Source organism: Centropristis striata, chromosome 17 (genome assembly GCF_030273125.1).
Source record: "Centropristis striata isolate RG_2023a ecotype Rhode Island chromosome 17, C.striata_1.0, whole genome shotgun sequence".
In the NCBI taxonomy this organism is placed as follows: Eukaryota; Metazoa; Chordata; class Actinopteri; order Perciformes; family Serranidae; genus Centropristis; species Centropristis striata.
The window spans coordinates 35,735,528-35,751,000 of record NC_081533.1 but is presented as its reverse complement, the minus strand read 5'-3'; the positions used below and the strand labels follow the sequence as shown (position 1 = coordinate 35,751,000).

At 40.8% G+C, this 15,473-nt stretch overlaps 2 protein-coding genes across 2 annotated transcripts; one reads left to right on the top strand and one right to left on the bottom strand.

Annotated features, from left to right (window-relative positions):
• Window positions 1–944: 944 nt before the first annotated feature.
• LOC131989352 (low affinity immunoglobulin gamma Fc region receptor II-b-like) lies at window positions 945–2,218 on the bottom strand. Its single transcript, XM_059354542.1, has 3 exons — window positions 2,188–2,218; window positions 1,554–1,811; window positions 945–1,234 (listed from the first exon to the last, which is right to left on the bottom strand). The coding sequence occupies exons 1-3, from the start codon at window positions 2,216–2,218 to the stop codon at window positions 945–947; spliced, it is 579 nt and encodes a 192-aa protein (XP_059210525.1).
• A 2,380-nt stretch (window positions 2,219–4,598) lies between these two features.
• LOC131989351 (butyrophilin subfamily 3 member A2-like) lies at window positions 4,599–14,845 on the top strand. Its single transcript, XM_059354541.1, has 10 exons — window positions 4,599–4,692; window positions 7,874–8,215; window positions 11,595–11,882; window positions 11,991–12,131; window positions 12,349–12,434; window positions 13,009–13,080; window positions 13,315–13,392; window positions 14,035–14,157; window positions 14,245–14,352; window positions 14,470–14,845. Exons 1-10 carry the CDS (start codon window positions 4,599–4,601, stop codon window positions 14,587–14,589), a joined length of 1,452 nt encoding a protein of 483 aa, XP_059210524.1. The 3' UTR covers window positions 14,590–14,845.
• Window positions 14,846–15,473: the final 628 nt, after the last annotated feature.

The following is a 15,473-nucleotide window of genomic DNA, read 5'->3' as shown; positions in this document are numbered from 1 at the left end:
ATCAGCACAATCTGCAGCGTCTAAAATAAAAACACAGAGTGTGACTCACTCACTGTAAACGTGCTGAGCAGCACGTCTCAACCATCAACCGTCACAAAGGATATATTGTTTTTATTTTCAGTTGAAAAAGTGGAATAAACCTTTGTTCTCTCTTGGTTTCGTGAAAACGACGGCATACGTCAGACTGTCCGGATCGTCTTCAGCGTTACCTGAGTTTGATGCTGATGCCTTGATGTCTTGTCCTGATGTTGAGGACACTGATGGATAGAAAATAAAAAATATTGACATCAACGGAAACAAAGAAAACACAACTATACATTCACACTAATAATAACTTGCAACATTGTCGACTGTGAAATAGAAAACATAAACATATTAGATTCCTAACTACAATCATGGTATTCCCAAAAGTGACATGCTCAGGAAATGTTTACAGTGACATAAAATTACAGTATTTTAATCTCTTACAATTTCATTTATTTTGAAATTAGGTGGCAATGGAATTATATGTTTAAAATGTCTGTCTGAGCTCGACAAAATAATAATATTAATATAAAGTTAATAAGACAATACAGCATAGAAGAGCTTTAAAACATGATGGTGTGACTGGAAACAATCGCATCTTTGCGAGTTATTTGCATACAATGTTAGAATTTTTTTTTTCTTTTTTACCTCTGCGCCTCCTAACATGAATGATGCCCAGCAGCACCATAGCCAACACTAACACAGTGACAGCCACCCACAGCAGGACGAGGAGATCCGGGGCTCCATCGGAGCTGGGTTCGGTGGCAGAATTAGCTGTAAAATGACATTTATGGTGCAGTGTTAAACAAAGCATAAACTACATTAAACATGTGCAACAGGAAAGTATCCTGGACGTTAATCTGAAATGACTCTAAAGCATTTGTAATTTAGTAATTTAAGCAGCTGTTTGTTACATTTTTTTAAACTAGACAAATATAATATTTATGCTGTTTTGTAACATTCTCACCTCTGACAGCCAGCCAGCTCTCTGGGGATCTTCCACCACCACTGATGCTGCACCTGTAGAGTCCTTCATCAGACTTGGAGACATTTTGAATGGTCGCCTCTGCAGAACTGCTCTCCATGATGAGGCGGCCATCTTTGAAGAAATCAGCTGGGAGGTTGGTAGAAGTCTTGGTTCTGCAGCTCAGAGTCACAGATTCTCCCTCCATCACAGGGCGGACAGGACTCTCCAGGATCACAGGACCAGCTGAACAATGTTGAAAAACTAAAATTATAGCCAATCTATCTCATGTAAAAACCTAGAGTTACTCACAATACTTTAAAAAAATGTTAATGTGATTGTGATCTTGCACGTTTTAAAATAAGTCCCTATACATTTTGTATGAATCAGTGAAAACATTGATTGAATAAAATGTCTGTTAATGACATAAATTAACAGTCTAAAACTGATTATCTTGAACTTGTTGACTTAAGAACGACAAGTTTTATCAGCTGAGAGTCAAACTGGATGATAAAACAGCTTTTAAAATGAATCTGTAGTGACTTTAGAAACACAATAAACGTACCAGTGACGGTGATGTTGACTCTGTTGTTTCTCTCTCCTCCTCCAGTCTCACACCAGTACTCTCCACTGTCTGATGGATAGATCCTGTCAATGGTGCTGGAGGACCCTGCGTATGTCTCAATGTCACATTCAGGATCACAATCCTTAGTTTTCTTGACTCTCAGGTTAGTTGAGGCATCAGACCCGACACAGTCAAAAGACACAGAGTCTGATTTAAAGTGTTGCAGTCTGTTGGGAGTGATACGAAGAAAAGCTGCATCTGAAACCAAGACAGAGATCCTGTAAATCTGTCTCAGGGTTTTAGCCAGATGCACTCTGGTGTTTGCTAGCAACATCCACATCTATTCATTTTAAATTCAACCTTTCACAAAACATGAAGCAAAGCTGTAGGAAACTAAACAACACCACAGAGACAAAGACAGATTTCAGCCTTTAGATGGAGAGAATGATTAAAGAGAATCTTTAAGGTTTTCTGTTTGTCACTTACCACTTTTCTGAGTATAACTGTTCAGCAGAATGAATTCAAACATCACTGGATAAACCAAAGAGCAAAGATAACTATTAGACATCAGTGGTTTGATATAAAGGATATAATATTCATATAAAAAGAGTTTAACCTGAGAGTGAGTACTCACCCAGTCTGAAGCAGAGAGCTGTGACCTCCATGATGTCTCGCTGCAGACTGAGCCTCAAACTGAAGTACGACTGAAGAATGAAGGCGACAACTTCCTCTTCCTGTGCAGCTTTTTTTTAATAAGAGCTGCAGTCAGAGCCACAGTGTGTTAAACATAGTCTGTCAGCTTTTAAGCTGCCTCTCAGAGGGGTTAACCGCCAGTGGTGGCTCATCAGTAAAGCACGTACCATTAAGGCTGAGTCCTTGCTATGCAGCGGGCCTGGGTTTGAATCTGCCTCGGAAACCTTTCCTGCATGTCCTCATTACTGGACACCAGTGAATGCTTTCAAAAATACAAATGTTTATAAATGATTTAAAAGTTAAATGGATGCTTTTATTGAAATGAGGCAAAAGTCTCAAAGGCCTGATCCTGTAAGTTCAGTTCTGCCCCCTGCAGGAAGATAACACACACAACATCTGCCTCCTGAACATTGACCTTTTTTTCTTCATGCATCGTTGCTCTTGATGGTTTTGATTGCAGTTGTAATGTTTTATATCAGGGATCTGTTACCTAACAACAGGCTCAAAGTTCAGCAGTTCACACAGATACTAAGAGTTAAACTGAGCATAAGACCAGAACAAATCACCATACAGTGTTTAATGAGTTTATTCAAAGTAGCTGCTCATTTATAAGTCAAGGAACAAATATTTGTGCCCACATTTAAATCTAAATCAGCCGTTAACATTATCTACTGTTATTATTCTGCTAAACTTTAAAAGCTCTCTCAGTAGGGTGGTTCTGATGGGGACTTTGCATTACATTTGAACACTAGTTTCTAGTGCTCTACATTATGTGTAGTACAAACAAAATGTAATGTGTCAAAAACAACTGCTGTTAATAATAAGGTGAGATCAGGTCAAAGTCCATCAATGATTAACAGACTTTACTCCTCCGTCTGAACTACGGACACGCCATGCAGCAGGTACGTCGTCTCATTTATTTCTGTCTGTTTTGTATAAAATAATCTGTATTCTAACACACTTTACCAACAATAACAGTTGGTCTGCCTTCAGAGAGGCGACCTTTGTAGTTATTCTCTATAACAGCTATACCCAACACACGGTAACTCACTACAAAAATAATCTAGACTGAGAAACAGCACTGCAGGTAAGACAACAACAAAAAAGGTTCAAGATTTTACGTTTCAACTTTTGAAATGCCTGAAAATGATAAAAATGACTTTATCAGAGTATGTTGATAGATATTAGAACATAATTTGTCCGTAAATGACAGAAAAACACCATATTATGTGATTTAGAAAAATTGGACCGAAACAAAAACGTCATACTAAAGAATGTTGTTTTTTTTGCCAAAAATGGTGACATTTTAAAATGCCTAAAACTTATAAAAATGACTATTTATATGTATATATAAACATGTTGTTTTTTGTGAAAAATGGAAACATTTTAAAACGCCTGACAATGATAAAAATGACTTTATTATAGTATGTTGATACATATTAGAACATAATTTGTCCATAAATGACAGAAAAACACTATATTTTGACATGTCCAAAAATTGGACAAAACAAAAAAGTCATACTAAAGCATGTTGATTTTTTGCCAAAAATGGTGACATTTTAAAATGCCTAAAACTTATAAAAATGACTATTTATATGTATATGTATATGTTGATACATATTAGAACATAATTTGTCCATAAATGACAGACAAACAGCATATTATGGGATTGAGAAAAATTGGACCGAAACAAAAACGTCATACATGTCGTTTTTTGTGAAAAATGGTAACATTTTAAAATGCCTGAAAATGATAAAAATGACTTTATTATAGTATGTTGATGCATATTAGAAGATAATTTGTCCATAAATTTGACATGTCCAAAAATTGGACTGAAACAAAAATGTCATACATGTCGTTTTTTGGGAAAAATGGTAACATTTAAAAATGTGAAAAAAAATTAATGTATTTGAACTGCATTCGTATAATAGAATATTAATCATAATAGAAATGGTGCAAATGATAAACTATTGAACAAGTCTGAAATTGTCTTAGGCATGTTGGATAAAAAAAAAAAAGTTTAATTTAACTCAGCTTTAATATACATACTACACATAGTTTTTCAAATACTCCGTATCGGACTGTCTGTGTTGCCAAAACTGAAAGTTAATTTGCATTACGTGGACAGGTTCAGTCTTGACATCATAAAATACACTGGGACACACATGGCAGTAAAGACTATTGTATTATATAAAGTTAGACAAGTCACATAAACCACCAATGTTTTTTTAGGATTTATATTATTAATTGTATTATTGAATGCACAAGTTACTTTTGCTGAACACTGATCCTAAAGTTTATTTTTCCATATAATAAATAATAGTGGTCTAATTTAATTTCCAGAACTACAAGATGCTTCCCCAGAAGAATGGACCGTCCCTCCAGTCTCCACTCAGACTCCTCAGTGTTTTGGTTTTTCACCTTCTGCTCACACACTCTTGTAGAGGTAAGTGACACATGCAAGGTAAATGTGGATGCTCCCCAAAGTCAAAGAAGGATCCTCAAACGGCTGAATTTGAAAGATGCTACGTCATAGAGATCTGTCAAAGGACTGTTCCTTAGAATCCTACAGAGTCTTTCTTTCGGTGAATTTCCAGCAATGCTTGTGTGTGTATCCCCCACCCATAATGCTTTGCATACAATCTTTTTATTTGTTTTTTTTGGTGGTTGGCAAACCAGTGTATAGGTGCACTACCATCACCTACTGGACTGGAGTGTGGAGCAATAGATTAGATTTTATGCACAATAGTTCCCTGGGAGTTATAAAAATGGTGACAGACTTTGTCAAAATAAATAATTATTATGTTGGGGTTTTCATATGCCTCGAACCTGAGCACCGCTTGTGCAGGTATCACAGCTCAAAACTGTCTTTAGATGGCCATCAGAATTATTAATAATCATCATAAATAATTATGAATTATAATAAATGATATGACTTGATTAACTCAAGTCACCTCAAGATTGGGCACCACTCTGTGAGTTGTTCCTTTGTGGAGTCCAGCAGTCCTTTGCTGGGTGTGGTTGCAGACTGGTCGCTGCTGTCTTCTAGGTTAAGTTGATCAATGCAAACACACTCTCAGTGTTTCCCACACATAGACCATTCTGTGGCGCACCGCCACAGAATAGAGACCGACCGCCACAAAATGATTCTGTTTTGTTTTTTTCCTCTCTAGGGGATTAAAAAAAACTGTAACGTCTGTAACGTTAGCCAACACACAGAAAACACATTCACAGCAATAAATAAATGTTTTAAATGAAGCGGGCCGGTCTCTGAGCTGTCAAGACTCTCCGGTAACGTTAAGGCTTATTGAATGGTTTCCTTAAATGCCGTTAACGGGACGAGAGCAGTCAAAGCGGCTGCTTCAAGCTAGCTACATCGAGGGTAGGTTCGCTTCCTGTATTCAAAGTAAAAGCACAATTTCTAACGTTATAAAGGGCAACGGGCGTTTTATTTTTGTGAATGTAACCGGAAGTACGTTGCTCACGACGGCTAGCTTGAGTAGCGCCGAATTCGTCCGAACAAAATTGTAAACAACTGGTATTTAGACAAATTAACGACGCACTGGGGATCTAAACGGCTACTTTCTCACCTAAAAGGGTTTAAAATGATAATAAAGTGATATATTTAAAGAATTTAGGACTTTACAGCCCTAATATTTGAGATAGACTACTATGCCCACAGTCAAATCAAAAAGAATAGACCACATTTTTAAAGTTATTATGAATATTATTATTGTTGTAGTTATCAGTAGTTTCTCTGAATGTTTCCTGCTTTAATCCAGATGAGTATTGAAAGATTTTTTTCTCGTCAAGAGGACAAGGAGCAGCATGAGGAGGTATCAGTCTGAAACAAAGTTGAACAGTCAAATGGCTGGTAAAGGTTAATTTATCTGAATGTTGTATCAAACAGTGGTGCTGAGGGAGAAATAGAGGAGGACAGCAGACTAAATGCTGCTGTAAGACAGGCAGCTGCTGAAACAACAGCCGAGGTCAAACAGAGAAGTTTAGACTTTAAATTTTAAAAAAAAACGAGTGGGGAAAGTAGCCTATTTTAATTCTGATTTGTCTGTGGCTGTTTCTCAAGCAAGACTATCCATAAATGGGCCTGAACACAAGGAGGTCCCTTATGAAGAGACTTGAGTTGTTTTTCAGGAAGCCAAGAAAAATGAGGTGTTCTGATAGGACATGAAGCTGAGCACTAAATAGGCTACAGAATCTGAATCAGGCTTTGTTCCTTAGGTAGTTTCTTTATTTTATTTGTGTTAATATATTTTATTTTTTACATTATTTTACCAAAACAGTTAGAACAGGTTATTGGTTGAGGTAGGTCTTAAGTTAATTATTTGAAATAAAAACCTCCAATTGAAGTTGTTTTGTGCAAATCATTCCTGTCACAGAATCTAAAGATTGAACTAGTTGGGGTGAGGAATGAAACCAGGCAGGGTTCTGGTAAAAATGTTCTTAGTTGTCTTCTCTTAAAGAACTTACTGTTAAAGAAGTCAGATTGAGCTGAAATGCTGTAGCTTTATAGTGTCTCAGCAGGAGACTCTGAAGAACAATAGAAACAGGTTTTTTCATGTGGCTGCTTCAGAAAGTGTTGAACGCCGCCCGCTGCATCCACCCGATGACTCCACCACACTGTGACACTCGATTCACCCACCGGTGTCAGTGGAGCACCACACATTGCTACCTGGTCTGTGGGAAACACTGCACTCTGTTGGTTTTAAAACAGTTGAGAGACCGTTTGTCATGGTCTCTAGGCTGATCTGTTGTAGTAAACTTGGTGATCACTAATTAAAGTCTTGATGCATCGCTTTGGTCTGGCTATGTCCGAATAGGCCACGAGCAGGAAAACCAGAGAGTAGTTAGGAGAGGGTAGGCTCGGTGGCTGCAGACACTCTTATCCCTGGAGAAAGATCTCAGCAGGAGGCACCAAGCCTGTCCTCTGGCCTGTGTGTCCGGGCAGACACTGGAGAAAAGACAGTAGAGTCCTCCCTCTGGAGGGGCTGGAGAGGAAAGAGGAAGAAGCAAAGGAGTCGCAGAGTTTTATCTCACTTGAGACTTCTTGTGATTACAGAGGTTCTCTCTCACCAATGATCTGTATGGGGTCATAAAACATAACTCAATCCGTTGGCTTGGTTTTTTGTCCTCTGTTGGAGAACAAGAAGGGTCCAGAACGCTGTTGCCTTTACATTCCAACAAGTCCAGTATGTACAAATGAGCAAAGTCCACCTGTAGCATACCTGTGGTCCCACCGCGTATCTTTCTCATTTCAACAAAATGTTGAAACACGCTGATGCCAAAACACATCCATGTTGTGCACTGGTTTTTAAATTGTATTGTTGTTTTTCCAGGTATTTAGTCAAAAACCAAAGTATTTTACCTGATGATGGCGCTGATAGGTATCCAAGCTCTTCATACGTTTTTGAGCCATGCTGACATCACAGAAGCTTTATTTTTAGCACTCTTTTTTTCAGGTTTCCATCTGATGTATGGAAAATACTTTGTTCATGCAGATAAAGGGCCTTCCACCATTGGCACGCTATCATGAAGGTTTAATTATAAAGATGAAAAGATCTGACTGATTTTAAATGCAGGAAGGGATAAACTGATCCATTTCTTTCCAGGTCAGTTTCAGTTATTTGGTCCATCTCAGCCAATAGTGGCAAACGTTGGTGATGACATCATTATGCCATGTTACCTGAAGCCTGTGAAGGATGTTTCTGCCATGACGCTGGAGTGGATGAGACCGGACCTGAATCCTGAATTTGTCAATGTGCAGCGTAATGGCGAGGATCTAATTTCTGCTAGAAATCCATCTTTCAAAGGAAGAACTTCTCTGTTCACTGGTGAACTGAAGAAGGGAAACATGTCACTGAAACTCTCCAAAGTGAAACCGTCTGATGCGGGGAGATACACATGCTTCATTCCAAAACTGAATAAAGCATCAGTCATGGAGCTTGTTGTTGGTAAGTGGACACATACTGTATAGTGGGATCAGTTCAACATTAATTCAACAATGACACACTGTTATTGGGCCGCATAGGAACTATGGTCACAAGAAAAAAGATTATCTATTGGCCAAGGAAACTGCTGTTCTAGCATGTGAAACTAAACTTTCTAAAAGCCAACCAAAAAGCTTTGTTTAAATTTTAAAACTTCTCAAAAGATAGACTGTTTCACAACTCTCCAATAGAGGATTTTGGTAGTTTGGTAGAGTTAAATAACAGAATGAAAGTATGCAGTGGGAGTCGGGCAGCAGGCGAAGGCGGGTACCTGGGCGTGCTGACCCCCGGCTCCAGCGGCTAGCTCTGGGGACGTGGAACGTCACCTCGCTGGCGGGGAAGAACCCGAGCTTGTGCGGGAGGTGGAGCGTTACCAGCTAGAAATAGTTGGGCTCACCTCCACACATAGCGTGGGCTCTGGAACCAAACTCCTGGAGAGAGTCCAGCCTCTCTCCTTTTCCGGAGTTGCCCAGGGTGAGAGGCGCCGGGCGGGTGTGGGGATACTCACAAGCCCCCGGCTGAGCGCCGCTGTGTTGGAGTTCTCCCCGAGGAACGAGAGGGTCGCCTCCTTGCGGCTGCAAGTCGCGATGTTGTTTGTGCCTATGCACTGAACAGCAGTTCGGAGTACCCGGCCTTCTTGGAGTCTCTGGGTGGTGTCCTGGAAGGGGTACCGCCTGGAGACTCTATAGTTCTTCTGGGAGACTTCAACGCTCACGTGGGCAACGATGATGGTACCTGGAGGGGGTGATTGGGAGAAACGGCCTGCCCGATCTGAACCCGAGTGGTGTTTTGTTATTGAACTTCTGTGCTAGTCACGGTTTGTCCATAACAAACACCATGTTTGAACATAGAGTTGCTCATAAGTGTACCTGGTCCCAGAGCACTCTAGGCCAAAGATCGATGATCGATTTCATTATCGTATCGTCAGATCTGCGGCCGCATGTTCTGGACACTCGGGTGAAGAGAGGAGCAGAGCTGTCAACTGATCACTACCTGGTGGTGAGTTGGATCAGGTGGCGGGGGAGGATGCTGGACAGACCTGGCAAACCCAAACGTGTAGTGAGGGTGAACTGGGAACGTCTAGCAGAGGCCCCTGTCTGTCTGCAGGGTCTTCAACTCATACCTCCGGAAGAATTTCTCCAACATCCCGGGTGAGGCTGGGGACATGGAGTCCGAATGGGCCATGTTCAAAGCCTCAATTGTTGATGCGGCTGGTAGGAGCTGTGGCCTGAAGGCCGTCTGTGCTTGTCGTGGCGGCAACCCTAAAACCCGCTGGTGGACATCAGCGGTGAGGGAGGCCGTCAAGCTGAAGAAGGAGGCCTTTCGGTCGTGGCTGGCCGAGGGTCTCTGGAATCAGCAGACAGGTACCGTTCGGCCAGAAGGGCTGCAGCTGCGGCTGTCGCTGAAGCAAAAACTCGGGTATGGGAGGAATTCGGGGAGGCCATGGAGGAGGACTTTCGGTCGGCCGCAAAGAGGTTCTGGAAAACCGCCGGGCGTCTCAGGAAGGGAAAGCAGGGCTTGGCCCAAGCTGTGCTCAGCGGGGGCGGAGACATGCTGACCCGACCTGTGGATGTCGTCAGACGGTGGAAAGAACACTTTGAGGAACTCCTTAATCCAGCCAACACGTCCTCTGTAGAGGAGGCAGAGTCTGAAGACTCAGGGGAAGACTTATCAGTATCCCTGGCAGAGGTCGCCGAGGTAGTTAAAAAGCTGCCCGGCGGCAACGCGCCAGGGTTGGATGAGATTCGCCCTGAGATGCTGAAGGCTCTGGACACTGTTGGGCTGTCATGGTTGACACGCCTCTTCAGTGTCGCGTGGAGGTCTGGGACAGTGCCAGTAGAGTGGCAGACCGGGGTGGTGGTTCCCATTTTTAAAAAGGGGGACCGGAGGGTGTGTTCCAATTACCGTGGAATCACACTCCTCAGCCTCCCCGGAAAAGTCTACTCCAGGGTGCTGGAAAGGAGGCTCCGGCCGATTGTCGAACCTCGGATTCAGGAGGAACAATGCGGCTTCCGTCCTGGCCGTGGAACAACGGACCAGCTCTTTACCCTTGCGAGACTTCTGGAGGGGTCATGGGAGTTTGCCCATCCAGTCTACATGTGTTTTGTGGACTTGGAGAAGGCCTACGACCATGTCCCTCGGGGAGTCTTGTGGGGGGTACTGCGGGAATATGGGGCACCGGGCTCGTTGCTGCGAGCTATCCGCTCCCTATATAACCAAAGTGACAGCTGTGTCCGCATACTCGGCACAACATCAAACACGTTCCCAGTGGCGTTCCCGATTCTGTTTGTGGACAGGATCTCAAGGCGCAGCCGGGGGAGGAAGGGATTCGGTTTGGTGACCTTAGAATTGCATCTCTGCTTTTTGCAGATGATGTGGTTCTTTTGGCTTCATCAAGCCGGGACCTCCAGCACTCGTTGGGGCGGTTTGCAGCCGAGGGCGAATCGGTTGGGATGCGAGTCAGCACCTCCAAGTCTGAGGCCATGGTTCTCTGCCGGAAAACGGTGGACTGCCCCCTCTGGGTGGGGAGAGAGGTACTGCCTCAAGCGAAGGAGTTCAAGTATCTCGGGGTCTTGTTCACGAGTGAGGGTAGAATGGAGCGTGAGATGGACAGGCAGACGTCATATAATTGCGACAGCGACAACAACAACAACAACAACAACAAACATGATGGAGGCAGGTCACCTCAGTATATTGGCCTTATCACTGTCCAGTAGAGGAGCAGAACATCTCAGATCACCAGGAGAGAAACCGGGCGGATGGCGCCCCCGTCGGCCCGAATGAGTCGGGCGCGGCTGCCGGTGGACACCTCGTCCCCGCACTGCTGGCGCTACGCCACGACGCCGCGTAGAGTGACGTCACGGACAGTCAAAACCGATCTGAGTGTTTGGAGGTTCAGACTGAGACGCATCTGTCCAAATGCGATCTGAAACTACCTCCAGAAGGTGGTTTCGATCCGGTTCGCAAAAAATCGGATTTCATGTGATTTGTGACTGTTCAGACTTCAAAAGAGCCATCCAGTTCCAATCTGGGTGGGCTAAAAATCTGATTTTGGCTGGCAGTCTGAACAAGGCCAAACTGACACAAACATGAGGGGAGAAACTAGAAACTAGGGAGACTAAATACACAGAAAGAGGATAATTGGGAACAGGTGACAACAATCAGGGGTGGGAACAGGTGATCACTACACGGCAGGAAGTCTTGAGACAAGACACAGTGTGAGTACCAAAATAAAACAGGAAACAGAACTAAAGAATAAGGAAAAATAAAAACAGGATCCTTTGTCATTATTAACTCATTCATTGTTTTGCCGTTTTAAAACGTTTCCTTTTCTCATTACCAGGTGCCGTCTCCTCGCCTGTCATTAATTTAGCAGGAATTGACATCAACAGAGCAGGAGCTGTGTTACAGTGTGAGTCTTCTGGCTGGTATCCAGAGCCTGAGGTGTTGTGGCTGGACGGTGAGGGAAAGCTCCTCTCTGCTGGACCTACAGAGACAGTCAGAGGTCCTGATGACCTCTATACTGTCAGCAGCAGAGTGACTGTGGAGAAGAGACACAGCAACAGCTTCACCTGTAGAGTCCACCAGAAGGACACCAACCACACCACAGAGACACACATGCATATCTTGGGTAAATAATTATTGTTTTTTTATTGGTGTGATCCCTGTTTAGTTTACAATAGCTGAGATATAGTTTTTATAGGAAATGTGATTTTCTTTCTGTGTTTTATGATTTCAGATGATTTCTTTAAAGCCCAGTCCAGTTCTGCTTCCGCCATTATTGGTCTGGCTGTTAGTCTGGCTGTTAGTCTGGCTGTTTGCATCCTGCTTTTTCTGTTACTCTTCTTTTTTGTGTCCAAACAGAGACGAAAGAATAACAGTAAGTCACAAATAAATTAAAGTGTTATTCAAATGTGAAGTTATTCTCACAGGTTTAATGTGAATTGTATAACTTTTGTAAACTAAATTTAATTTGATAAAAATATCAGAACTTTCAAAAGTCATGGCGTTCAAGAAGACGTAAACACATTAAACGTTTACTTTTATACTATTATAATACTAAATACTTTCATGTTACTGCCTTTGTTTTCACAAAGAGAACAAAGGAAGCCAAGGTGATGAAACTGATAACAGAGAAAAGAAGAACCGCACTAACAGAAGTGGAGATCAGTCCGTCACTGAGGTAAGGGAGGGAGATCAGCTCATGTTGGAACAAACGGTAGAAATGAGGAGTTTGAACAATGAAGACAGAGAAAAGACCAAACATGTAAGAAAGAGTTTGATTTACAGTAAAAATAATCCAAGATGGGACAAAAGGTCTTATATATACAAATGTCAATAAGATCTCCAACCTAAAAGACAGAATAGACTGTTTGTCAATCACACCCATAACGACACATATCATGTCCATGACGCGTTTCATGGCGGTACGGAGGCACAATGTTCAAGGATATAGAGAAGAAACTGATCTCATATGAAACTTGAGGACCTAAGGTCTCCATTGGTACATGTGTTGGATTATGTGTTGTAGAAACTTAATGAGGAAATTATGTTAATGATTAAACATATAATTTGTCTTCCATCAAAATATGACATCCACTTGTTATACTGAAGCATTATGAAACTGTTTTATAGTTATATTTGGGCTCTCGCAGCTCTTGGTTTATGTGTTATTAGATTCAGTGAGATGCTCGCTCACAAGTTCTGAACAAACCCACAATATTCCTCATCCTATGCCTGATCTTTTTCCTTCTCAGTCCTCCTTGAATCCCTTCAAGCGGTTACGGGATAAGCAGAGGAGAAAGGAAGTGGAGTCCATAAATAAACAGGTTCATCTTTGTTTTTTCTTCATGTCAGATTTCTTTCTAGCTGCTATGTGTTTGTTTTAGTTCTCCTTCAAATTTCTCCTCTTTACTTCTCTTGATGGTGTTGTTTTAAGTGAAAAACAACAAACTTGATCTGATTTCTAAACTGTTAACTAAAAACTGGTTCTAATCAGGCCAGGATCCTAAAAAAAAACAAATTGTCTTTCTTCATCTCTTTTTTCCTTTCAATGGGAGAAGAAGTTCAAGGAGGAGAAGCGCAAAAAGGAGGATACTGAGAAAACAGTGGAGACCCTACAGGAGGAGCAGTGGCCCAAGGTTATAGAAGACTTTTGAATGTGCTCATCACCCCATAAGTACAGACGAGTAGATGGCTGCTCCACCTTCTGGGAGGTGTCATCGTAACTACTTAAGTTCTGGCATTTACGTGCACTTATTCAACTTTTAGACGACTAACCAGAAAATCCTTTGTCCTAACCTCAGAGAAGTAGTTCAGTGGCCTAAACCAGAGCACACTGTGGCTTCATACAGCTATTGAATGTACTGGAAATCCAACTACAGGGGAAAGTAGGCCCCTACAGGTACACACTGATGGATGAGAAGTGCTGAGAAACACCCAATTAAAAGTATTAAAATGTCCAGACTGGGGTAACTACCTTCTGTCTGTCTGAGCTCATCATACTGTTAGAGGAACATGTACACTGTCAACAATGAATTGTGACTTTTAAAAATGTTTACACTATTTCTTTGTTTGTAGTTTAGAACATTCTCTAAAAACAGTCAAACTATCAGTAAATCGCATTTCAGTCGAAACACAGCATGTATTTCAGTCAGTAGTTCAACAGTTCTTGTCTCACTTCCTGTTGTAAACTACTGCAGAAATGTTTAACATCTATCTGTATGTATGTGAGTTAGTTGGTGATTCTTGAAGGACTCTTTGTGTTGTCTCCATTTCAGCAGGATGCAAGTATTTTTAAAGATGAGCACCACAGCAGCGCCAGTCAGAGTTTAACCACAAGACCTGTTGAGGTTGAGGTCAACGAATATTACAAATATATCCGTCTCAGAAACACATCTACTCAGGTAATTTCATTGGTTTGTGGATCAGCACTGATTATGTCTTGTTTTCATATATTTTATGAACAATAGATTTAACTCACACTCTTTCAGGGACAAGAGCTGGGAGGCTGGAAGTTACGTGTCCAGTTTGAAAACAAGGAAACCATCACCTACACATTTAAGAAGTCATTCAAACTTAAAGCAGGAAAAACTGTCACTGTGAGTCTTTTTCAATTCATGTTGTTCCATTTAAAATGAAGAAAACAGTCAATTATCACTTTGATTATTTTTTGTTATGATTCTGCTTGTAAGTCTGTGACCTTTTCTATTTTACAGATGAGGAGTCGGTTTACCCGTTTTTTTTCTTCTGAGCTGATGTGGGAGGAATTGAAACTCTGGAGTGATGATAATAAACTGCTGCAGGTCACACTCTTCTGTGAATCTGGAATCTTCTAAAATCAACTCTGTCAAACCTAATTTCATCCTTTTTATAAGATTATCTTATCCTCTCAACTACATAACTACATAATTATTTCCACATATTTTAATTGTTTAAAACTGTGAAGCAGTTGATGTTAAATATAATTCTGAAATGAAAAATATTGAACTGCCATCAAGATAAAGGATACAATAAATGAAAGTCTGAATTAAAAAGTGAGCTAACGTGACTCAGGAACTTTTTTCATGAAAATTTTTTTTTTTTAAACTTTTTATTTTTAATGCTGATGTGCAGCTTTGACATATTTGCTTGAAGAACTTTTTATTTTACTGCAGTACAACGTTAGACTATGAAAATAACAATTACATTTTGTATATATTACTGATAACTGTATATTATCTTATTATTTGCAGAATCATTGTATCACTCAATAATTTTTATATACACGTATTTTATATTCAAATAAAAAAATGTGATGGTTGTTTTTCTAGCTTTTTCCTAATTTTTAAAAAAAACTAAAAATATAGATTTCTGAAATTAGAGAACATTAATCACTGTACTGAATTGATGCTGTGTCAGCAAAAGCTGATTGGCTCTTCATTTAGTATCACTCCAGCCTTCTATTTGAGACTAATTTAGCAATTATGAATGGTTTCTGTGTTGGTAAGCAACATTTCATTCAGTGTTTTCAGAAAAGCTTTACTTTTATGCATTTTCTTTGTAACAAAAAAAGGGTTGAATCCGGTTCCCCTTTCTCTCTGTCGCTCTGTATGTTCCTAATTTTTTTTTTTTTTTTTTTTGTTAAAATTGGTAATACTTTAAATAATACTATTTTATATTTTTACTTGTTTATTTGTTAATACCTTTCTTATATTACTAGTTCATCCTGCTGTTTACTATT

Bases quoted from the DNA above. Each gene is read 5' to 3' on its own strand.
- LOC131989352 (XM_059354542.1), bottom strand. From the start codon at position 2,218: ATGGAGGTCACAGCTCTCTGCTTCAGACTGG. The intron at 1,812-2,187 runs GTGAGTACTCAC...TCTTGGTTTCAG, and splicing joins AGCTCTCTGCTTCAGACTGG to ATGCAGCTTTTCTTCGTATC. The intron at 1,235-1,553 runs GTACGTTTATTG...AACATTGTTCAG, and splicing joins AGTCAACATCACCGTCACTG to CTGGTCCTGTGATCCTGGAG.
- LOC131989351 (XM_059354541.1), top strand. From the start codon at position 4,599: ATGCTTCCCCAGAAGAATGGACCGTCCCTCCAGTCTCCACTCAGACTC. The intron at 13,081-13,314 runs GTTCATCTTTGT...CAATGGGAGAAG, and splicing joins TGGAGTCCATAAATAAACAG to AAGTTCAAGGAGGAGAAGCG. The intron at 14,353-14,469 runs GTGAGTCTTTTT...TCTATTTTACAG, and splicing joins AAGCAGGAAAAACTGTCACT to ATGAGGAGTCGGTTTACCCG.